The sequence below is a fragment of the Salmo salar genome, chromosome ssa14 (assembly GCF_905237065.1).
Source record: "Salmo salar chromosome ssa14, Ssal_v3.1, whole genome shotgun sequence".
Taxonomy (NCBI): Eukaryota; Metazoa; Chordata; class Actinopteri; order Salmoniformes; family Salmonidae; genus Salmo; species Salmo salar.
Window position 1 is genome coordinate 10526614 of NC_059455.1, and position 23612 is coordinate 10550225.

Here is a 23612-nt window from a genome sequence, read left to right on the forward strand (position 1 = left end):
TCTTAAAATAATTGTTATGTTTTTTGTGAACGTTTATCGTGAGTAATTTAGTAAATTAACCGGAAGTTTGCGGGGGGTATGCTAGTTCTGAACGTCACATGCTAATGTAAAAAGCTGGTTTTTGATATAAATATGAACTTGATTGAACAAAACATGCATGTATTGTATAACATAATGTCCTAGAGTTGTCATCTGATGAAGATCATCAAAGGTTAGTGCTGCATTTAGCTGTGGTTTGGGTTTATGTGACATTATATGCTAGCTTGAAAAATGGGTGTCTGATTATTTCTGGCTGGGTACTCTGCTGACATAATCTAATGTTTTGCTTTCGTTGTAAAGCCTTTTTGAAATCGGACAGTGTGGTTAGATTAACGAGAGTCTTGTCTTTAAAATGGTGTAAAATAGTCATATGTTTGAGAAATTGAAGTAATAGCATTTCTAAGGTATTTGAATAACGCGCCACGGGATTCAACTGGCTGTTGAGTAGATGGGACGATTTCGTCCCGCCGACCCTAGAGAGGTTAACAAACTATACCGGACTAAAATTGGAATTGGAGTTGATTCCACGGCAATACATAAAAGACCATTGAAGCAACCACATATTTCGCAATGGAGCGTGTTCTGATTGGCCAGCGAGGGGCCAAGCCTGGACACACCAACAACTTCTTTATTCATTAAAACCTAGCCTTTTCGCGCCAACAAGTGCGGCGATAATTGTGATATTGAAAAACCTATAGCACAACCTATAACCTATAGCACAATCGCCTGCACTTAGATTTAGCACTGCTTTAGGTTTGTTAAAATAGAGCCCGTATTAACACTGCTCAATGGAATACAGTACCAGTCAAAAGTTTGGACACACCTACTCATTCAAGGATTTTTCTTTATTTTTTACTATTATCTACATTGTAGAATAATTGTGAAGACATCAACACTTTGAAATAACACATATGGAATCATGCAGTAACCAAGCTGTCATCAAGGCAAAGGGTGGCTACTTTGAAGAATCTAAAATCTAAAATATATTTTGATTTGTTTAACACTTTTTTGGTTACTACATGATTCCATATGTGTTATTTCACAGTGTTGATGTCTTCACTATTATTCTACAATGTAGATAATAGTAAAAAATAAAGAAAACCCCTTGAATGAGTAGGTGTGTCCAAACTTTGACTGGTACTGTATATTATATGATAATTATATATTATACTGTTTATATTATTTAAAGTCCCTCTTATAGAATCTGCGTTACCTGGAGTATATGGGTGAGGTTGGCTCGAACTTTGACCATATGCTGAGGTAAATCTGAGGGGTTCAACTGAATTTGTCCAAGGAAGGTCAGTCTGTCCTTCTTCCCGATCCGAACCCTCCCTCGCACCTCTCTCTGCGTCTGTAGGGAAATATGGCGGCCATAGGATTTTATAGAGAACTTTTTCACCCACAGGATTTCTATGGGTATAGCAGACATAAAATTGGACTCAAGTACAGTGCTACCAACTCATTCTCCACATGTGCTCTGCTACAAGCCTGTTTTGTTAGACTGAAATTCAATTTAGTCATTTAACAATTTAGTCATTGTTTTTATCAAAACAGACTGTATCAGAGGATCTGTGTTGATGTCTTGAAGTGTGATGTGTATCAATCACCCTACCTGATTGCTAAACATTGTGACACACACTTCAGAGTCCGGAGGGATGATGTCATAGCTGAACGGGTGGGTCAAGGAGGAACACACCTGCAGAAGATACAAATAGAAGATACCAATAGAAGACAACATCACTGAGAAAGATTGACTAATGACTGTTGTATTAACCTTTCCTATGGCAATTCAGGGCTTGTATTCAAAGAGCGTCTCAGACTAGGGCTGCTGATCCAGGATCTGTTTAGATTTTTAGATCATAATGAATAAGGGTCGTTCTTGAATTGCGGCGGCATTTTGCGTCCCTTGCCTTTGCAACCATGAAAAAAACACTTTAAAATAGTAAATAATTACACATCATACATGTTTTTGTTTGTATTGAACTGTTTACCAATGACAATAATCCAAGTTGGTTATACTACAACACTTTATGTTTATGCAATGTTAAAATAGTTAAGGTAAGCAAATTGGCTTGTCCCAGTAGTGATGTGTAGAGTCATAGTGATATTTTGGGGATTTAGAGATATCTACAGGCAGTCAGTGAATTATTTGCACCTTTGATAAAGATGAGAAAGAAAGACTGTATAAAATAAATAATACAAATACTGAGCTCCTGTCACGCCTGCTTCCGCTCTCCCTCTCTGGTGCTCGAGGGCACCAGGCTGCCCTTCATTACGCACACCTGTCACCATCATTACGCGCAGCTGCGCTCATTGGACTCACATGGACTCCTTCCCTTTGTCGATTGACCTGTCTATAACTGTCTGCTCCCCCGTTTGTTCCCTGTGTCTGCATTAATGTCGTGTGTTTATGGCCAGACGCTATCCTGTCCTGTTCCATGTCCATTGATAATTAAACGTTCACTCCCTGTACCTGCTTCTCGTCTCTACCAGCGTCGATCCGTACAGCTACATTGTATTCCCCCCAAAAAGAGAAAAGTATATTATTTTATTCTAATACAATTGCTCAGAGAAATATACTGCTCAAAAAAATAAAGGGAACACTTAAACAACACAATGTAACTCCAAGTCAATCACACTTCTGTGAAATCAAACTGTCCACTTAGGAAGCAACACTGATTGACAATACATTTCACATGCTGTTGTGCAAATGGAATAGACAACAGGTGGAAATTATAGGCAATAAGCAAGACACCCCCAATAAAGGAGTGGTTCTGTAGTTGGAGACCACAGATTACTTCTCAGTTCCTATGCTTCCTGGCTGATGTTTTGGTCACTTTTGAATGCTGGCGGTGCTTTCACTCTAGTGGTAGCATGAGATGGAGTCTACAACCCACACAAGTGGCTCAGGTAGTGAAGCTCATCCAGGATGGCACATCAATGCGAGCTGTGGCAAGAAGGTTTGCTGTGTCTGTCAGCGTAGTGTGCAGAGCATGGAGACGCTACCAGGAGACAGGCCAGTACATCAGGAGACGTGGAGGAGGCTGTAGGAGGGCAACAACCCAGCAGCAGGACCGCTACCTCCACCTTTGTGCAAGGAGGAGCAGGAGGAGCACTGCCAGAGCCCTGCAAAATGACCTCCAGCAGGCCACAAATGTGCATGTGTCTGCTCAAACGGTCAGAAACAGACTCAATGAGGGTGGTATGAGGGCCCGACGTCCACAGGTGGGGGTTGTGCTTACAGCCCAACACCGTGCAGGACGTTTGGCATTTGCCAAAGAACACCAAGATTGGCAAATTCGCCACTGGCGCCCTGTGCTCTTCACAGATGAAAGCAGGTTCACACTGAGCACGTGACAGACGTGACAGAGTCTGGAGACGCCGTGGAGAACATTCTGCTGCCTGCAACATCCTCCAGCATGACCGGTTTGGCGGTGGGTCAGTCATGGTGTTGGGTGGCATTTCTTTGGGGGGCCACACAGCCCTCCATGTGCTCGCCAGAGGTAGCCTGACTGCCATTAGGTACCGAGATGAGATCCTCAGACCCCTTGTGAGACCATATGCTGGTGCGGTTGGCCCTGGGTTCCTCCTAATGCAAGACCATGCTAGACCTCATGTGGCTGGAGTGTGTCAGCAGTTCCTGCAAGAGGAAGGCATTGATGCTATGGACTGGCCCGCCCGTTCCCAAGACCTGAATCCAATTGAGCACATCTGGGACATCATGTCTCGCTCCATCCACCAACGCCACGTTGCACCACAGACTGTCCAGGAGTTGGCGGATGCTTTAGTACAGGTCTGGGAGGAGATCCCTCAGGAGACCATCCACCACCTCATCAGGAGCATGCCCAGGCGTTGTAGGGAGGTCATACAGGCACGTGGAGGCCACACACACTACTGAGCCTCATTTTGACTTGTTTTAAGGACATTACATCAAAGTTGGATCAGTCTGTAGTGTGGTTTTCCACTTCAATTTTGAGTGTGACTCCAAATCCAGACCTCCATGGGTTGATAAATTGGATTTCCATTGATTATTTTTGTGTGATTTTGTTGTCAGCACATTCAACTATGTAAAGAGAAAAGTATTTAATAAGATGATTTCTTTCATTCAGATCTAGGATGTGTTGTTTAAGTGTTCCCTTTATTTTTTTGAGCAGTGTATATTTTATTTAACAAGTAATAGAACAAAATTCTCAAAAAGATAGGGGTCAAGATTATTGGCACACCTGTTTCAATATTTTGCGTCCACTAGTCCTGGGCCCTTGTTAAGGTCAACGGCATTATGAACTTTACCCAGTACCAGGACGTTTTAGTTACCTCTGTCAGGAGGCTGAAAGGAGGCTGAAACTAAGCCGCAAGTTAACTGACCACATAATCAACATTTTCTCTGGACATGACCCCCATTGAAAACATGTGGTTTGAATTAAAGAGGGCAGACTGAAAGCACAAATGAAGTATATCAAGGATCTGGGAAAATTCTGTATGGAGGAATTGTACAAGAACCCTCCCAATGTGTCCTCTAACTCTCATAAAACATTTTAGAAAAGGCTCAGTGCTGTTTTCCTCGCAAGTTGAGGTATTGAAAGATACTGAAACAGGGGTGCCAATAATTATGACCCCTATCTTTAAAAATATATTACTTGGTAAACAAAATCTCTTTGTCTGAGCAATTATATTAGTATAATACAATAGAATAAAACTTCATTGTCCATCCAGGAAGGACATACTTCTTTGGCATCACCTTCCATTAAAAGAATCACATACACATACATTCTCACATCATACACATTTAAACCAGTCAGTCCATCATGTTGCATACACTAACAACATAGAGGACATTAATACATTCCCTCACAAGCAACCGCTGTCTCAACTGCACTAGATGGATAAGTACATATACCGATACAATTGACCTTGCATTTAGTAGTCCAACAGCACAAGGAACGAATGAATGTTTGAACACGTTCTTCTTGGCCATGGGCATTCTGAAGCGCTCGGCCAGAGGGAAGCCACTCAAACTGACGGTGTAGAGGGTGGGAGGGGTCGCCAACGACAGCCAGTGCCTTCTTTTTGGTTGCCTCGTGGAACAGAATGCTCAAATGTGCCTGTGGTCGACCAATTACTTTGCTGGCTGTGCTTACTATTCTTGTGAGTTTGCTTCTGCTCCTCACACTCAGATTACCATACCAGACTGTCATATTGAATGTGAGGATGCTCACCACCAAGCTGCTGTACACCCTCTCCAGAACATCCTGGCTGACCCCAAACCCCTTTAATTTCCTGATTAAGAACAGACGTTGCCTTGCTTTTAAAAAAATACACTCTGCAATCTCTGTAAAACTCAGCTTGTTATCAATTTGTGCCCCTAGGTATTTAAAAAACTCAACCACCTCCACTGGTTAGTCGTTCAGAGAGAGTGGTTGGGGACAGTTGTTGCCATTGATGATCAGCTCCTTTGTCTTTTCCACATTGATGTGGAGGAAACTTGACTGGCACCATTCTTGAAGGTTGTTGGTCTGTTTAAAATAGCTGTCCCCATCTGACGTAGCATCTTTTAAAAAGAGTCCTACCAGAGCCATGTCATCTGCGTACTTAAAAAGGCTTACATTGTTTCCTTGGCTCTTCATCTCGTTAGTGCAGATAGAGAACAACAACGGTGAAAGGACACACCCCTGGGGCGCCCCTGTGTTCAGGGTCAGTTCATCAGAGTTGGCCCCATTCATGGGGACCCTCTGTGGGTGGTCAGTTAAAAAGTCCTTGATTCAATTTTCTTTTTTTTGCATACAATATATCTCAGTATTTGTATTATTTATTTTATACAGTCTTTTCTGCTCATCTTTATCATGAGTGCCAATAATTTTGGACCTGACCGTGTTTATTATTTTGAAAGCTAGAAAGTGAACAAAATGATTTAATATATTGTATAAATCAATAAAAATAAAGAAGGCTATTAAAATACTTATTTTTTTACTAGTATGTCTGTCCCTCAGTTTTATGTCATCGGTGTTACCGCCTTGAAAATCACTTATTACAATGATATACAAGTACCTTATGTCACGTCCTGACCAGTAAAAGAGGTTGTTTGTTATTGTAGTTTGGTCAGGGCGTGGCAGAGGGTGTTTGTTTAGAGTGTTTCGGGGTTTGTTGGGCTATGTTCTATGTTAGTCTATTTCTATGTTAGTTCTAGTATGTCTATTTCTATGTGGTGTTTATTGGGTTGACCTTCAATTGGAAGCAGCTGCTCCTCGTTGCTTCTAATTGAAGGTCCTATTTAAGAGGGGTGTTTTTTCTATGGGATTTGTGGGTAGTTGTTTCCTGTTTAGGGTTTGTTGCACCTGACAAGACTGTTTTCAGCATTCTTTTTGTTCAGTGTTCATTTTATTTAATGAAAGAAGATAATGAGCATTCATATTCCCGCTGCATTTTGGTCCAATTCTTACGACACCTTGAGCATTCCCTCCAGTGGAAAACTGTTATTGGGGGAGGGGTATATGTTAAATAAAATTATTAGCTAATCACATCCTTTTAGTATGTCTTCAATTTGAGGATTCCATTGATAATTTGGTGTCCAAATCCAAAGTGTCACTTGCGTGTTGCTCAATTTAAATGAAGGGAAATAACAATGTGAGCAAAATTATGAATCATATCACTTTAGTAAATCATTTTTACAGGGTTAATGACCTTACATTTGACCATCTGTGACCTCCACTTAAGAAAATCCTCAATAACCTAACATTTCTCATGGGTGTTACCATCATTGGTGTTACTACTCCTACTGGTGGCACAATGTTATCATAAAGGTCAAAATTATTTAAAGTCATTAAGCTTCCATATTGGTTGATTTAGAATGGGAAGGTGTACCTAAATACATTTAAATAACTACAAATTCAAGAACGACCATATGATTATATTGACATTAGTAGGACCTGATCCTAGATCAGCACTCCTACTCTGAGACCTTTGTGAATATGGGCCCAGAAACATGAGTGGTCCTGGACTCACAAAAGGGCTGGGTTGCTGGTATCCCAGGGTGAGAGTATGAATGATGTCTCTGTTGCTATAGAGATGGGCTTTGGATTCCAGGATGTAAAGGCCCTTGTGGAGGTCGACAGTGAAAGTCTCCTGGAGAAGGAAGCTCTGGAGAAAGTTCTGGAACGGTTGTCTGTTAGCGGGATGGGAGGGGTAATTCTAACTTTATTTTTGTCAGGATTACAATGCAATTAACCATCATTCTTCATCCTCATCACCATTCTTATCATCATCATCATCATCATCAAGTTATATTCAATCACACTCATAAAGAGCACCAGTAAGTGGATACATACCGAAGGAGTAGCAACGCTCTCTTCTGATAAATCTGTTTGTCCTTCCTGAGCTCCTCCACTCCTCCCTCTAACTCCAACTCCATAGTCGGGCTTTTGGGCTCCGATAAGGTCATCTTCATCATCACCATCCTCTTCCTTAAATTCTGCAATGAGTCATACGCCATGGTGTCAGGCTATGTTAGATATGCAAAGAAAACTGTAGCTGAAAAAAAGATTGTCAAACAATATGACTGGTTGATGACTGTCAATTCTTGCATGACGCTAGTTAACTTAATCCCTGTGGTGTGGTGTTCCTTTTAGGACACCCTGAGCCTCAAGCCTCACCCCTCCTTCAGTGGAGGCTGGTGGGAGGAGCTATAGGAGGACGGGCTCATTGTAAATGCCTGGAATGGAATAGTGGGAGCGGAGTCAAATGGGGTTTCCGTATGGTTGCTGTGTTTGATACCGTTCCATTCATTCCATTCCAGCCATTACAATGAGCCTGTCCTCCTATAGCTCCGCCCACCAGCCTCCTCTGCCCTCCTTAATCGTCAACCATAAATCAACAAATCATTGCCAAAAATATGAACAGTTGATGACTGCCAATTTGTGCATGATGCTAGCTAGCTTACTCACTTACTGTACGTACGGTGTACATTTTAGGACATCCTAATCCTCACACTTCATCCTTCCCGCCTACCTTGTCCAGGGTAGTGAGTCCTGCGGTGAGGCTGAGGTTGTGTTTGCCGTAGCTGGAGGCCAGCTGCAGGGTCCTGCCCTGCTTGGTGTTCTCCAGGGAGAGGTCTCCCCTCAGGGCAGGGCTCCACACAGAGCTGATGGTGCAGGAGGCCTTCAGACCCTGTTTAGCCACCATACCCCAGCCAACTGCCTGGAACACAACAGAACCAGCACAAAATCGCTCTTAGGGTATGGGTTCTACATGGCACCTTTTTCCACAAAAACTGGTGAATACAGGTATGGTCCAAATTTGATGACTGTGTCTAGAGATGTAGCCAGTCCAGTAAGGTATCCCTTGCTTTGAAATAAATGCCATTGTTGAATATGTCAAAGACTAGCAGGAAGCTTCATACTTTGAGGTATGTGACAGCGGGTGCATAGAGGTGTAGGCGGGCCTCTCTGTCCTTGCTTCTGTCTCTATAATAGCCCTCCAGGGCGAGGTTACGGACGGTCAGCCACTTGCGGGCAGTGAGTTCAGAGGTCAACTGGTATGTGTGGCGCTCGGGCTGACTCAGCTTGTGCGTGGTGTACATGTAGAGCCAGGGAGTGTCCATGTTGAACATACCTGGAGACAGCACACTCACAGTTACACACACGGACGGCCACGCATAGAGACACACACACATGACATTGCATAGCACAGTAAATAAAGCCCTTCAATCTTTCATTACCTTCCCAATTTCTGAACATGGCTTTGGAGGTGTCTTTCCAGTGTAGTCCAGCCACCAGAGGCATCTGGTCGTTGTAGTTCACTTTGAGGTGGGTGCTGCTCTCGGCCCCCCTCTGCCTCAGGTGAGAGTGCATGAGCTGGGTCTTGTAGTTCAGCCGCCTGTCAGGGACCTGCAGACTGAACTGGAGGAAAGGTAGGGTGGCGTATTGTATAGTGGTGAATTACATTTTTGTTTTGTTATTGCTGAATGTACATGAGACCTGCCCATGCCCAAGGATAAGCCGCTCATAATCTCAAAGTACAGACAACACACCAAAAACCTGAGGCATTTATCACTCGACTACTCTAGTTGACAGAAACTCTCAATTGTCATTAATTGCGTTAAATTGTCCCCTGATGATTAATATTGGAGGTAGAGAAAAAGAGATGATAGATACGATAGATAGAGATAGCACAGCTTCTATTATCTCTATTTCTATCTCCAGGGCGCAACAATGCAGTATGTTACTTGCTGTATTCATTATGGTAAACCGGATGATTTGCCATGTCACAAGATCATATACCACGGTCATAGAAATAGACGTACTAGATAGTAGATCAATAGAGATAAACCTGTGGTGTGTACCTCCAGGACATAGCTGGTAAGGTTGTGTCTGGACTGGTTCCTGAAGGACTGGCTGAGGAGGAGGCGGTGCTTGTTGTTGATCTCATCCCAGTGTTTCCCATAGCTCACATCCACACTGGACTTGGTGTGGCTGGGACTCTCCTCGTGTCTCAGCTGGACCTGGAAGAACAGAGAGGGATAGGATGAGTGGTGAGAGGAAATTATTATATTCTAGTCTATTCTATTCCTATCCTTTGACAACTTGAGTAACTAGTGAGTAGATGGTGCATGGCTCCAATGGCTCGGTCAGAGCATAATGTTTGCAACACCAATAACAACAGATAGTGAATGAAAGCGCCTAAACATTTGAGTCCTGCCCGACCAGGTACTGTAGGCCTATGAGGTAACAATTCGAACAAACCTAAAACACGGTATGACATTAAACATGTCCTTGCGGTTACCGATGGTTACCTTGTGGTTAATGTGGGCTGTGGTAGAGCAGTAGAACTCGTGTTCAGCCCTCATGCGGTACGTCTGGTTGGGCTCCCTCTCACTCCTCAGGCTTTGGGACGTGTGGCACTCCTGACGCAAGTGTCGGGAGTCCTCTGTGGAAGGTCAAAGTTCAGCAAACCCCAAAGTGACAGATAGTGGCTTCAGAGCGGAGCTCCACGGTGTGCCTTAGAGAGGCTGCATGGCAAAGTACCACTCACCTCGCAGGCCATATTTGAGCCTCAGTGCAGAGCTCCACAGTGGGCCCTTCTGCTCCATCAGCCCTAGAATCCTGCTGCCCACCACTCCAGGCAGTAGGAGCTCCGCCTCCACTGAGTACTGTCTCCGCCCATCATCCAGCCTCCTCTCCAAAACCACTGTGGATAATCAACCAATAATGATGGCTTTACTATTACCTTACAGTAACAGGCTTATAAAACACTCAATAGACAGTATTGGATCAAGTATTCAATAGTCTATAACCTGAGAAGGAGGCAGCTTCTTTGAACACATTCTTCAGAGTGGCAGACAGGCTGGTCTTTCTGCCCAGTCCACGAGTGAGGTTAGCAGAGAGGATCATGGGACGGCTTTCCGCACCCACTTTGGCCTCCAGATGATAACGCAGCCTTTGCTCTGAGAGGAGGGTCTGGGAGTCAATCAGTCCCTGTGGAAACCAAATGCACCATATGTGAAATAAACATTGATAGTGATAACCGCATTGTTTACATTGATACCTGCATTGCTGGGTTTAGAGCTTGCAAGGAATTTCACTGTACTTGCGCCCGTGACATTAAAACTTGAAACTTGAAAAACTGTTAAAGGTTGATTCAGGACACTCCACAAGACAACAAAATCTCCAAACCTCCTCCTTACCATGATGTAATACTGATGAACGTTGTCTATCAGAAGCTCAAGTTGACCGGTCCATATGTTCCTCACTTGGTCAAGTTGCCCTGACAAAACAACACCATTGGTGTCAAGTGTTGCAATCGCAAGTCAGTTTAAGATCATTGTATCTAGTTCAGAACTGGGTTCAAATTGAAATGGAAATGTTTTGCATACTTTAATTGTTTGCTTAAGCCTGCCAGATGGGCATAATTTCACTTTTGGGACCATTCTACGAGTTTGTTTGTGCCAAACAAGCAAAGCTGAAGTACTTGACATTTTTCAAATACTACTTGAACCCGGGTATGAACTAGTTCCCTACGGTTGACCCTGGAAGAGGATGAAACAGCAATAATCCATTTAAATACGCTGAATCTAGTTCTCTACCCTGGATGGTGAGGGTCTTAAGTGGGTGGGTCATCTTGAGGAGCAGCCTGTGGGGGCTGAGGGCCAAGTCCAGAGACATGTCCCTGGGGATGGAGGACTGGGGGGTGGCCAGGAGGAGGTGGAGGGAGGCCTCTCTGGGGAGCCAGGAGCCACTCTGAAACATAGAGGAACAACATGATCATTTATCACTTATATTAATTGCCTTTCCATTACAGATGCTATAATTTGTGGTAATAATGTGTTGCAATAATGTGTTGTAATAATATGTTGTAATAATGTGTTGCACTAATATGTTGTAATAATGTGGTGTAATAATGTATAGTAATTGCAGACCTGGGTTCAAATAATATTTAGCGTTTGAGTGTGCCAGATAGGCAGGGTTTCTACTTTTAGGACTGCTCCATTTGTTCCATTGTGCCAGGCAAGCTCAATAAAGCACAGATTGAAATCTCAAATACTATTTGAACACAGGTCTGTGTAATTTTCATGGCACCTATGCCAAAGGTTAACAAAGTGTTATTAGATAGCCTCTTGTAACAAAGCAGGACAATTAGCAGGACATTTAGCAGGTTAATAGGTTGGATTGACAGTACCTGTGTCAACAAAGAGTATGCTGCCTCTAGTAGGTACTGGTGAAGGCCTCTGTCTAGCTTCAGTAGCCTGAGGGAGAGGTGCACAGGACCGGGAGGGAGGAAGGTAAGCCCCGTAGAGGATAAAGGGTAAGAGACATTGGAGCACAGCTGCCACCCCACCATCTTAGACCCTGGGAGAGAAATACAAAATGGCTGCTCATCCTCTTACTTCAATATACAAAATACTGGACATCTTTAAGATAGAATCTAGGCAAGCATTGGCGATAAATACTGGTCTCAGATCAACTAATAGCGTTTAGTTATTTAATCCGAAAGGAACTTACTTTACTTCCACATACAGCTTGACACTAGAATCTTCGCACAAATAGCCTAATAATTACACACAATTATTTCCAGTAAGGACCTGGACATTTCCAGGCTTGACCTTAGATACCGCCCTTGAGTTTTGCTGGGATGAACTCACAGGTCTTTGGCGTGCAGATGGTCCTCTCTACACGACTCTTGGGGCCTCTCATCTCCTCTCGGTGGTCTCCGTTTACATGGTACATTCTGGAGCTGTGTCACGCAGGGAGACATTGAAAATCAATCAATCATTGAATTGGAATATCAATTGGCTAAATGGAACGTGCTTTTGGCCCCAACCTAGTTACCTAACCAACGAATACAACTAGAAAAGGTACATTTACTGAAGATGATGTGTGTGCTTGTCTAAAAAATGAACATGTAAAATAACAGTTGTGTTCTTTCAGCAAGAACACTAATCACAGCTCCTCTCACCTGAGAGAGACTATATCCATGAGGTCTTCAGGTGTGTTGAGGGCCACTCTCAGGCCGTGGCCCTCCTGGAGATGCACACTCCCATCCAGACTGCTGGAGGTCCTGAGCTCTGTGGCCCACTCCACCCCAGCCCGACCCAGGACCCCGTCCACCCCCATCCGGGCTGACAGGCCCACATAGGCACTGTGAGAAGATAAAAATACCATTATATGAGAAAGAAACTGAGGGACATTCCCACAGTGTGCAAAAGTACAGAGATCTTCACAAAAATTACTTTATTATTTCAAATTCTTAATGTGCCACTAAGTGGTGACCTCTGTTTGGCTGAAACGCAGTCATTGGTGAAACACTAACCAGGGATAAGAAAATTAAGAGGCCGTCAGATCCAAAATGGATACCGACTTACTTGGGCTTGATGTGACCTGCCAGTGAGAAGTGTGACCAGTCTCTGTAGTTGGCACTGCCCTTGAGGTGCAGGGAGAGGAGGGAGGTCATGTTGATGCCCAGTCTAATGGGTAAGCCTGACAGAGAGGGCAGGACCAACTCCTCTGTCATCAACACTGCCCTGTGGTGGAGCTGCACCCCCTGACCCTGATGGAGAGAGAGAGAGAGAGAGAGAGAGAGAGAGAGAGAGAGAGAGAGAGAGAGAGAGAGTCCCACATTAGCCCATCCATTCTTTCTCAATACAATATTATACGAAGAAGAGCAAAACATGAAACTAATGTGTATGAGCATTGCTTAAAGGTAACAGACTAGAAAGGTATTACACAGGATTTCATCAAACTACATTCCTCTGAGATGATCATATGGAGTCATATCCCGTATGAGTCCCACAGCCCCGCTATCGCAGAGGTCAGAGGTCACAGTCGCATACCTTCAGCAGTCTGACGGCAAGCCCTGCCATGCTGAGTGACAGCTCCTTTATCTGAGAGTAGAGGTCAGCACAGGTCACCACGCTCAACTCATTCCCAAACACTTTGACACCAAGCCAACAACGTGGTCTGGCCTCCTCCAGTCTCCCTCCTGAGAACTACAATTAAAAACATCAATCATCATCCATGGTCATTGAAAAGCTATTTACATCTACAATCGAAGTGAAGTGACCCATTATTTAGGCTACACTATGAAACCATCAGATCTAATGTAATTCTCTAACTTAAATGTGCAAAAATAGAATTGGCACATAGGCTAGCTAGGCTTAGATAGGCTAATGAATGTAGCAATGGTCAAATACTGCTGTGAAAGTCTCACCATAGTCCTGACCTGGCTGAGGTAACCGTAGATACTAGGTGAACAACCAGAGCTGTCTCTTTCCCCAGCTTTTCTCCTTCTCCGCTCCTTTATCTGTCCTTTATTTCCTTCCCCTGCTTTTCTTCGTCTTCTCTCCTTCATCGGAGATTTCTTTCCATCCTCCTCTTCATCCCGAGTTGTAGGCTCCTCATCGGGAGAAGTTGATTTGTGGCCAAAAATGTGTTTCAGAAGTGGTTCAATGTTTTCCACACGAAGATCGACCTGTGGAGGAGAGCAGACAATTTGATTTCCCGTTGTCCATTTGATTTGAATCACATACAGCGTCTGTTCCTCAGATATGTTGTTTTACGTCCCTCTCTCGGTAATTCAATGCTTCAGAGCATTGAGGAAGAGCAGAAAATTCCCTCAAAAACGCATTCAGTTGCTCACAGAATGAAAACAATGAGATATGATCTAACTACTCACCTCAAGCAGATTGAAAGCTCTTCCGTGGATGTAGACGGTCAGGTTAGCCATGGCATAGCGCGGCACAAAGGACTCGGAAGAGAAAACCAAGGCTCCCTCCATATTTGCAACTCCAAATCCTGAGACACACAAAAAACACTTACTGTATTCTTTTGCTCTTCAAAGGACAACCAAGTGCAAAATGTAATCACTTCTGAAACAATTATCACTGCAAGTAATTGAAGAGGGTTATCCTAAAAAGACAAAGCTACCCTTTCACAGGTAACCTGCTGTATATTATAACATATGTATGAACCATATTAGCATATTCATCCAATGTTGTTAATGTTACTACACAGGTACAGTGCCTTCAGAAAGTATTCATACCCCTTGACCTAATTCACATTTTGTTGTTTTACAGCCTGAATTCAAAATTGATTAAAAATATATATATTCTCACCTCATAATGACAAAGTCAAATCATGTTTTTAGACATTTTTGCTAATTTATTGAAAATGAAATACAGAAATATCTCATTTATATAAGTATTCACACCCCTGAGGCAATACATGTTAGAATCACCTTTGGCAGTGATTACAGAGTCTTTCTGGGTAAATTTCTAAGGCCTGGATTATACAATATTTTCACATTATTCTTTAAAACATTCTTCAAGCTCTGTCAAGTTGATTGTTGATCGTTGCTAGACAACCATTTTCAAGGCTTGCAAGTTGATTAAAGTCAAAACTGTAACTAGGCCACATTCAATGTCGTCTTGGTAAGCAACTCCAGTGTATTTTTGGCCTTGTGTCTTAGGTTATTGTCTTTCTGAAAGGTGAATTTGTCACCCAGTGTCTGTTGGAAAGCAGACTGAACCAGGTTTTCCCCTAGGATTTTGCCAATGCTTAGCTCTATTTCATTTATTTTTATCCTAAATAACTCCCTAGTCCTTGCCCATGACAAGCATACCCATAACATGATACAGCCACCACCATGTTGAAAATATGAAGATTATTACTCAGTGAAGTATTGTGTTGTACTTGCCCCAAACATAATGTTTTGGATCCAGGACATAAAGTTAATTTGTTTGCCACTTTTTGCAGTTTTACTTTAGTGCCTTATTGCAAACAGGGTGCATGTTTTGGAATATTCTTATTCTGTACAGGCTTCCTTCTTGTCACTCTGCCATTTAGGTTGGTATTGTGGAGTAACTACAATGTTGTTTATCCATCCTCCATTTTCTCCTATCACGGCCATTAAACTCTGTAACTGTTTTTAAAGTCACCATTGACCTCATGGTGAAATCCCTGAGCGGTTTCCTTCCTCTCCGACAACTGATTTAGGAAGGACGCCTATATCTTTTGTAGTGACTGAGTGTATTGATACACCATCCATACACCAAATGTAATGAATAACTTCACCATGCTCAAAGGGATATTCAATGCCTGCCATTTTTTATACCCATCTACCAATAGTTGCCCTTCTTTGTGAGGCATTGGAAAACCTCCCTGGTCTTTGTGGTTGAATCTGTGTTTGAAATTCGCTGCTCAACTGAGGAACCTTACAGATAATTGCATGTGTGGAGTACAGAGATGAGGTAGTCATTCATTATGTTAAATACTACTATTGCACACAGAGTGAGTCCATGCAACTTATTATGTGACTTGTTAAGGCTTGCCATAACAAAGGGGTTGAATACTTATATATACTTATATACTTATAAACAAAATTCCACTTTGACATTATGGGATATTTATTCTGTGTAGGCCAATGACACAAAATCTCAATTTAATACGTTTTAAATTCAGGCTATAACACAACACAATGTTGAAAAAGTCAAGGGTGTGAATACTTTCTGAAGACACTTTATAAGAGGAACTTAATGTAAATTACCTGAGTCTGCAGTGTAGTCTGAATAAGAGGAGTATTTCCAGGGTTCAGCCTCAAAGTCTTTGGTAATGATGTCATCAGGCAGTGCCTCCATCAGGGCCTGCTTCATGGGGTCCTCAGTTCTCAGGACCTGGGTCAGGTGACTCCACACAAAAGAGCCCACTGAGAATGAAATTCAGAGCAATCATCAATATATCAATCAGCATAACTTCTTACTTGTAGGATGTGTAGGTGGAGTCATTTGGAATCTCTCAGAGTAGTGAACCTGTATGGTTGATCCCAATTTGCACGCTGTCTCTGCTCTTTGGCCCTAAACCATCGATATTTGTGGTTCTGAAAGGTCTGGATAGGTATAAGCTGTCACGTCCTGACCAGTAAAGGGGTTATTTGTTATTGTAGTTTGGTCAGGACGTGGCAGGGGGGTGTTTGTTTTATGTGGTTCGGGGTTTGTTGGGTTATGTGTTTATGTAGAGGGGTGTTTGTTTAGAGTATTCCGGGGTTTTTGGTTATGTTCTATGTTTTATATTTCTATGATCTGTCTATGTTGTGTATTTCTTTGTGTTGGCCTGGTATGGCTCTCAATCAGGAACATCGTTGTTGCTGATTGGGAGTCATACTTAGGTAGCCCTGTTTTCACATGTCCCTTGTGGAAAGTTGTTTTTGAATAGCTGTGTGTGTAGCCTGCAATACTGTGCATTTGATTGTTTTCTTTTGTTCAGTGTTCAAATAAAGTTAAGATGAGCACTCAACCCGCTGCGCCTTGGTCCATTACGTACGACGACCGGTACATAAGTGGTGTAGAGGTGGAGCTTTTAACATATTGCTTCCACCTTACAGATCTGCAAAAACTGAAGGGCCAAGACCACACTTTTAGAAAAAAATGTGCTATCCAGTTCTTCATTTGAGCAGCATCCTGCTAGAACAGGATCTGGCACCTCTCAGTTTTGGACTGTTTAGTTCCGGAACCCATTTGCCAGGATCCGGTACCTCTTGTGGCATGAACAATTATTTTCACTTTTTGTCATGTAAAAATTAGAATAAAAGCAATCAGAGTTCATTCAAGTAGACTCCTCTCCTGGCTGCTCCCTAAAAAAACGCAATGTGAAAATGTGCCTGATATTATAAGAATTGATTCGTGTTGGGCCCGCCCAGGGTTTATGGTACGGTCAACAGTGTAGCCCATATACATGTAGACCAACGAGTGGCCATTACTGCGGCGAGAGAGAGAGCGAAGCGGGCCTGTATTTCTCACAGAGCTAGAACGAGTGTTCGCTTTCATTGATCTCTCTCTCTCTCTAACTCTCTCTCTCTCTCTCTCTCTCTCTCTCTCTCTATCTCTCTCTCTCTAACTCTCTCCCTCTCTCTCCCTCTCTCTCTCCCTCTCTCTCTCTCCCTCCCTCTCTCTCTCTCTCTCTCTCCCTCCCTCTCTCTCTCTAACTCTCTCCCTCTCTCTCTCTCCCTCCCTCCCTCTCTCTCTCTCTCTCTAACTCTCTCTCTCTCCCTCCCTCTCTCTCTCTCTCTCTCTCTCCCTCTCTCTCTCTCTAACTCTCTCTCTCTCCCTCTCTCTAACTCTCTCTCTCTCTCTCTCTCTCTCTCTCTCTCTCTCTCCTCTCTCTCTCTCTCTCTCTCTAACTCGCTCTCTCTCTCCAACTCTCTCTCTCTCTCTCTCTCTCTCTCCCTCTCTCTCTCTGCTCTGATAGACATGAGCGTTGCACTTCATCATTTATTTCCTTATAGAATCTTGGCAGCGGGAAGGGTGCTGGTGGTGGCCGCTACACCACTGACCCATTTAAATACATTTGCCAAAGTTAAAGAATTACTGACGTCTGTTCATAAATAAATTAAATGACAATACACCAGGAGTCGGCCTATCATTTAGCAACAGACAATCAATATCTTCAAAAAAGAATAATAAACAGCCTAGCTGTATCATAACACAGCCTACATTGTTGTCACCATATTGTCTAACGTCAGTCAACATAGCTACTAGAACTAACGCATTAGTAAACCCGCTAGCTACTGCCCCAGTGGCAATAAATTAATAAAGCCAAAAGCTTACCTTGACTTGGAAGAGTTCCAGTGTTGGATAGCCAGAGCCAACTAGATAACATAGCATTCACTTATACTGCAGTTTCAAAACTGCAATCTTTTTTGTAATGGAAGTGAAAGTAAAAGTATTTATATATATATTACAAAAAAGACATAGATATACAGTTGAAGTCGGAAGTTTACATACACTTAGGTTGGAGTCATTAAAACTTATTCGTCAACCACTCCACAAATTTCTTGTGAACAAACTATAGTTTTGGCAAGTCGGTTAGGACATCTACTTTGTGCATGACACAAGTAATTTTTCCAACAATTGTTTACAGACAGATTATTTCACTTATAATTCACTGTATCACAATTCCAGTGGGTCAGAAGTTTACATACACTAAGTTGACTGTGCCTTTAAACAGCTTGGAAAATTCCAGAAAATGATGTTATGGCTTTAGAAGCTTCTGATAGGCTAATTGACATCATTTGAGTCAATTGGAGGTGTACCTGTGGATGTATTTCAAGGCCCACCTTCAAACTCAGTGCCTCTTTGCTTGACATCATGGGAAAATCAAAAGAAATCAGCCAAGACCTCAGAAAAAATATTGTAGACCTCCACAACGTTGGTTCATCCTTGTGATCAAATTCCAAATACCTGAAGGTACCGCGTTCATCTGTACAAACAATAGTACGCAAGTATAAACACCATGGGACCATGCAGCTGTCATACCGCTCAGGAAGGAGATGCGTTCTGTCTCCTAGAGATGAACGTACTTTGGTGCGAAAAGTGCGAATAATTCCCAGAACAACGTCAAAGGATCTTGTGAAGATGCTGGAGAAAACAGGTACAAAAATATCTATATCCACAGTAAAACGAGTCCAATATCGACATAACCTGAAAGGCTGCTCAGCAAGGAAGAAGTCACTGCTCCAAAACTGCCATAAAAAAGCCAGACTACGGTTTGCAACTGCACATGGGGACAAAGATCGTACTTTTGGAGAAATGTCCTCTGGTCTGATGAAACAAAAATAGAACTGTTTGGCCATAATGATAATCGTAATGTTTGGAGGAAAAAGGGGGAGGCTTGCAAGCCAAAGAACACCATCCCAACCGTGAAGCACGGAGGTGGCAGCATCATGTTGTGGGGGTGCTTTGCTGCAGGAGGGACTGGTGCGCTTCACAAAAAAGATGGCATCATGAGGAAGAAAAATTATGTGGACATATTGAAGCAACATCTCAAGACATCAGTCAGGAAGTTAAAGCTTGGTCGCAAATGGGTCTTCCAAATGGATAATGACCCCAAGCATACTTCCAAAGTTGTGTCAAAATGGCTTCAAGACAACAAAGTCAAGGTATTGGAGTGGCCATCACAAAGCCCTGACCTCAAACCTATAGAAAATTTGTGGGCAGAACTGAAAAAGCATGTGCGAGCAAGGAGGCCTAAAAACCTGACTCAGTTACACCAGCTCTGTCAGGAGGAATGGGCCAAAATTCACCCAACTTATTGTGGGAAGCTTGTGGAAGGCTACCAGAAATGTTTTACCCAAGTTAAACAATTAAAGGCAATGCTACCAAATACTAATTGAGTGTATGTACACTTCTGACCCACTGAGAATGTGATGAAAGAAATAAAAGCTGAAATAAATCAATCTCTCTACTATTATTCTGACATTCACATTCTTAAAATAAAGTGGTGATCCTAACTGACCTAAGACAGGGAATTTTTACTAGGATTAAATGTCAGGAATTGTGAAAACCTGAGTTTAACTTTATTTGGCTAAGGTGTATGTAAACTTCCGACTTCAACTGTATATATACATTTATATATAGCTAGCACTCTCTCTCTCTCTCTCTCTCTCGCTTCACCTTCATTTTTGAAGAAATTAATTTGTTCAAAACTGTTCAACTATTGTCTTTCTCTCTCTTTGAGTCAACTATTCAACAGATTTTATTCACTGCAGTGCTAGCTAGCTGTAGCTTATGCTTTCAGTACTAGATTAATTATCTGATCTTTTGATTGTGTGGACAACATGTCAGTTCATGCTGCAAGAGCCGTGATACCAGGGGACCTTGCATGAAATGATTTGCATGAAATGCGTTTATAAAAGGCAACAATTTCCCCGGAACCTAGGCTACAAAACATTTTCCTCATGTGTGCCTCTTCTGCAAGCGCCTCTATACTTCTCCTCTATGCTAGTACGCAAACGCGATGATAATGCATGCAGTGCTTTATTTTAAAGATGATTTTTTTTTTATGCTTTCAAGGACCACAGAGCCTCCTAAGTCACCCTCCTCTCTGGCTCACGTTTTGTTCCGGCACCTCGCAATTTACAAATTAGGCACTGGTGTGATTTAGAACCTAAAATAGAATCGTCTGAGGATTCAACATGGAACCCTAAAGGGTTCTACATGGAACCAAAAAGTCCCTATGGGGACAGCTGAAGAACTGTTTTGGAACCCTTTTTTTTCAAACCTTGGCTGGAGGTCTCATGCCTCAGAGTCGTCTTCACTGCTCGAAGCACTTCGGGGTCGGGGCAGTGCATTATCTGCTGGTATGCAGCAATCCTGACCTCCGCCTCCTCCTGGTGGTCACGGTAGAGCCGCAGCACAGACCCCCTCTGGAGAAGCAAAGAGCTGTCAGTCACAGACCCCTCGCCCCAAGGTCACCTCAACATCCCCACAACGTCAGCGTGAATCCACGTGAAGAGAATCAGACTGAACCACAGGAGGCTGCTGAGGGGAGGACGGCTCATAATAATGTCCGGAACGGAGTGAATGGAATGACACCAAACACACAGAAAATGTGTATTTGATACCATTCCACTTACTTCACTCCAGTCATTACCACGGGCCCATCCTCCCAAATTAAGGTGCCACCAACCTCCTGTGGTATGAACAGTATGCCGACTGAATCGTTTTAGTACAACAGGATACTTCACACAGTTCAAGTGAAATTGTATTCAAGTCAAATCATGTTTGAACTGTAACGTTATTGTCCTCTTGGACAATAACGTATTGTCTTGTATCGTATCCCTTCAATGGGACTTCTGCTACTTGAAATGATTAAATCAAGGCTTTATTCAGTGAGAGACGGTTTCTCAGCTTATTCCAATTAAACACAAACCAGGCTTCAGAAGAAAAAAAAAAACTATTTCTATACATTGAACTGAGCAAAACAGTTCTTTGTTCTAAAGTTCAGTTCATTCCCAGAGGTTATGCCTAGAAACTTGACCATTATCTGCCATCCTACTCACGTCAGCATTGCAGGGGATGCGTCTGAAAGCTTGTACGGCAGTGAGTCTCAGCTCCAGAGGGGTGGAGTGGCTCTGTATACAGAGGTTTAGCTGAGGGATGAGAGCTGAAGCAGCCACGCCTGCATTTCCCACTGCTTTCAATGCATAGAGCAGCTGTAGGAGGAATCATCACTTTACATCATCAGCATCATCATCAACCTGCTTGTTGCTGCTATCTTTATCATCATCATCATCATCAGCAGCAGCAACCATTGAGATGCTCAGGTTCAGGAGTCAGGACAAGTATGAACCACGCAATACACACTGTAATATCACATTTTAAATACAGCACAATCACCAGACGGTGATAAAAACTCCAGTACCAGCACACCATCATAATCTGTGTATATGGAGTCGGATCTAATTCTGTGTACCTCTGTTTTGTCTCCTCCACAGCCCTCTCCCAAGGTGTCTTTCAGTGCCTGTATGAAGCTCTGGACCTGGGGGATGAGACTGCAGGGAGACTGGCTCCTCCGACATAGCTGATGGACCAGTGAAGAACCAGTCAACAGGGCCTTGGTCCGCACCTCAGGTGTCTTCAGCAACGCCTGAGAGAAAAGGAGGGGGGAAAAAACAACAGTTTTATATTATGGACCCATTGTATTTGTATGTTTATCTCCGATTATGTGTTTAATGGGTGACGCCAAAGCATGCGTTGTTGGATGTGACCTCAACAACGTTGCGGAGTAAAGGTGTCGGTTGAGTTTCCTGCGACGATTTTGAATCATCTGTGGAGCTATATTGAAAATTCTCAGCCATATAATTCAATTGAGATGGCGAATAAAATAGGCACGGTATACTGTATCTAAACCTCGGTGTTTTGTTCAACCCAAAGTCAATATCCCCATAGAACGTCCCATCAGACCGACGTACGTTGACGGAGCCGACGATGTGTGGTGAGGGGTGAGGGATGAGGGCGATGGTGGTGAGAAAAGAGTGGGCCCGCTGCTGCTCTATCTCCTCGTCCCGGATGAGGTCTGTTAAGAGGGCGATGCATTCCTCTGAGCCACACGCTGGTAGGCCGTCCAAGAGAGGCTGCCTGCAACGACAACACAGTCGACAGAGTAATCAACTGCCGGGAATGGACAGCACCGATTCAGTCGCACCTTCTCACTTCAGGACGGTTCTTATAAAAGCAATGTATAAAAAGCATTATAAATAATTATTCATCAAAAGCATCATTTCATTGATATACACGATATGCATTCTTGTAAAGGACATCTAGTGTCTTTGGGTGTGTTATAACGGAAGCGCTTTGTGACTAATGAACAAAAAAACCTGATCTCAGCTACAGAGAAGAATATGGCAGAGAGGACGCCATTTTGATTTTGCCTGTACTGTAGTTTCAATCAATCTAGGGATGACTAGTAAGTTGTTTCAGGGAGGAGTTATAGATGCAAAGATGGCTGCTATCCCACAGACAGACTCCTCTCTGTCCATACCTTGCCCCAGAGCTGTGTATTTTTCTCATTAGGGAAACCATAAACAAGCGTTCCACTGCCTCTATTGCATTAAAATGCTGGTACAAGGCGTGACAGAGTCAGTCCAGTCAGTATATTTTAGGGTCTTGTTCAGTAGGGAGGAAACGTTTTGAAACAGAATGAAAAAGGGAGCTACTGTCCAATAAGAACACATATGTACATTTTATACGGCAAAGCATTTTTTTTATAGTGTGCCCTACATAACACAACCCAGGATACATTTAGGACAGAACAGTGGCTGAAGGGAACTGACCAGTCGTTACGGCACTTGAAGGAGGCGTCGTGCCACAGTGTTCTGAGCTGAGGCAGGGACAGGGCTCTCAGTTGAAAGGCCAAGTGCAGGAACAGCTCCGACAGCTACATACAGGGAAGACGATACATATGAAATGTCATATAATAATGTTTTTCCTGAAATTAAAGAATTGTCTTTTTAAGGAGCATTATTGACATAAATGTAGCATCCTAATACATTTAAAAAAATCTCTCCTTCATTTAAATTTCTTTGCGCTAAATCTCACGAAAATACAACATTTTGACACTGAATAGCCTAACGACAGGGAACTTCCAATTAACATGCCTAAATTTGGAAAGCTGCAGCCAGGGTTATGATTTCATAAGAGCAGGACAGAGACAGACCCAAAACAGAACCAGACTCATTGATCTTAGCAATCATCTGATAACCAAAAAGAAATTATAATTTCAGAGAGAGAGAGAGAGAGAGAGAGAGAGAGAGAG

The 23612-nt window shown here is 42.9% G+C and overlaps 1 protein-coding gene across 2 annotated transcripts in view; it reads right to left on the reverse strand.

Moving 5' to 3' along the window:
* The window catches only part of LOC106568756 (uncharacterized), a 67094-nt gene that overhangs the window by 38111 nt on the left and 5371 nt on the right, over positions 1 to 23612 (reverse strand). For both annotated transcript variants that reach the window (XM_014139386.2, XM_014139385.2), the window contains exons 9-34: positions 23131 to 23234; positions 22270 to 22435; positions 21771 to 21944; positions 21358 to 21510; positions 20577 to 20721; positions 16069 to 16227; positions 14200 to 14318; positions 13735 to 13995; positions 13358 to 13513; positions 12890 to 13074; positions 12484 to 12666; positions 12170 to 12261; positions 11707 to 11876; positions 11114 to 11267; positions 10715 to 10794; positions 10325 to 10505; positions 10063 to 10218; positions 9824 to 9957; positions 9374 to 9532; positions 8750 to 8930; positions 8432 to 8643; positions 8041 to 8229; positions 7362 to 7504; positions 7039 to 7198; positions 1652 to 1735; positions 1253 to 1390 (exon numbers count right to left, since the gene is read on the reverse strand). In XM_014139386.2, the coding sequence (XP_013994861.2) occupies positions 1253 to 1390; positions 1652 to 1735; positions 7039 to 7198; positions 7362 to 7504; positions 8041 to 8229; positions 8432 to 8643; positions 8750 to 8930; positions 9374 to 9532; positions 9824 to 9957; positions 10063 to 10218; positions 10325 to 10505; positions 10715 to 10794; positions 11114 to 11267; positions 11707 to 11876; positions 12170 to 12261; positions 12484 to 12666; positions 12890 to 13074; positions 13358 to 13513; positions 13735 to 13995; positions 14200 to 14318; positions 16069 to 16227; positions 20577 to 20721; positions 21358 to 21510; positions 21771 to 21944; positions 22270 to 22435; positions 23131 to 23234 (4038 nt within the window). The remainder of the gene's footprint in view (positions 1 to 1252; positions 1391 to 1651; positions 1736 to 7038; positions 7199 to 7361; positions 7505 to 8040; positions 8230 to 8431; positions 8644 to 8749; positions 8931 to 9373; positions 9533 to 9823; positions 9958 to 10062; positions 10219 to 10324; positions 10506 to 10714; positions 10795 to 11113; positions 11268 to 11706; positions 11877 to 12169; positions 12262 to 12483; positions 12667 to 12889; positions 13075 to 13357; positions 13514 to 13734; positions 13996 to 14199; positions 14319 to 16068; positions 16228 to 20576; positions 20722 to 21357; positions 21511 to 21770; positions 21945 to 22269; positions 22436 to 23130; positions 23235 to 23612) is intronic.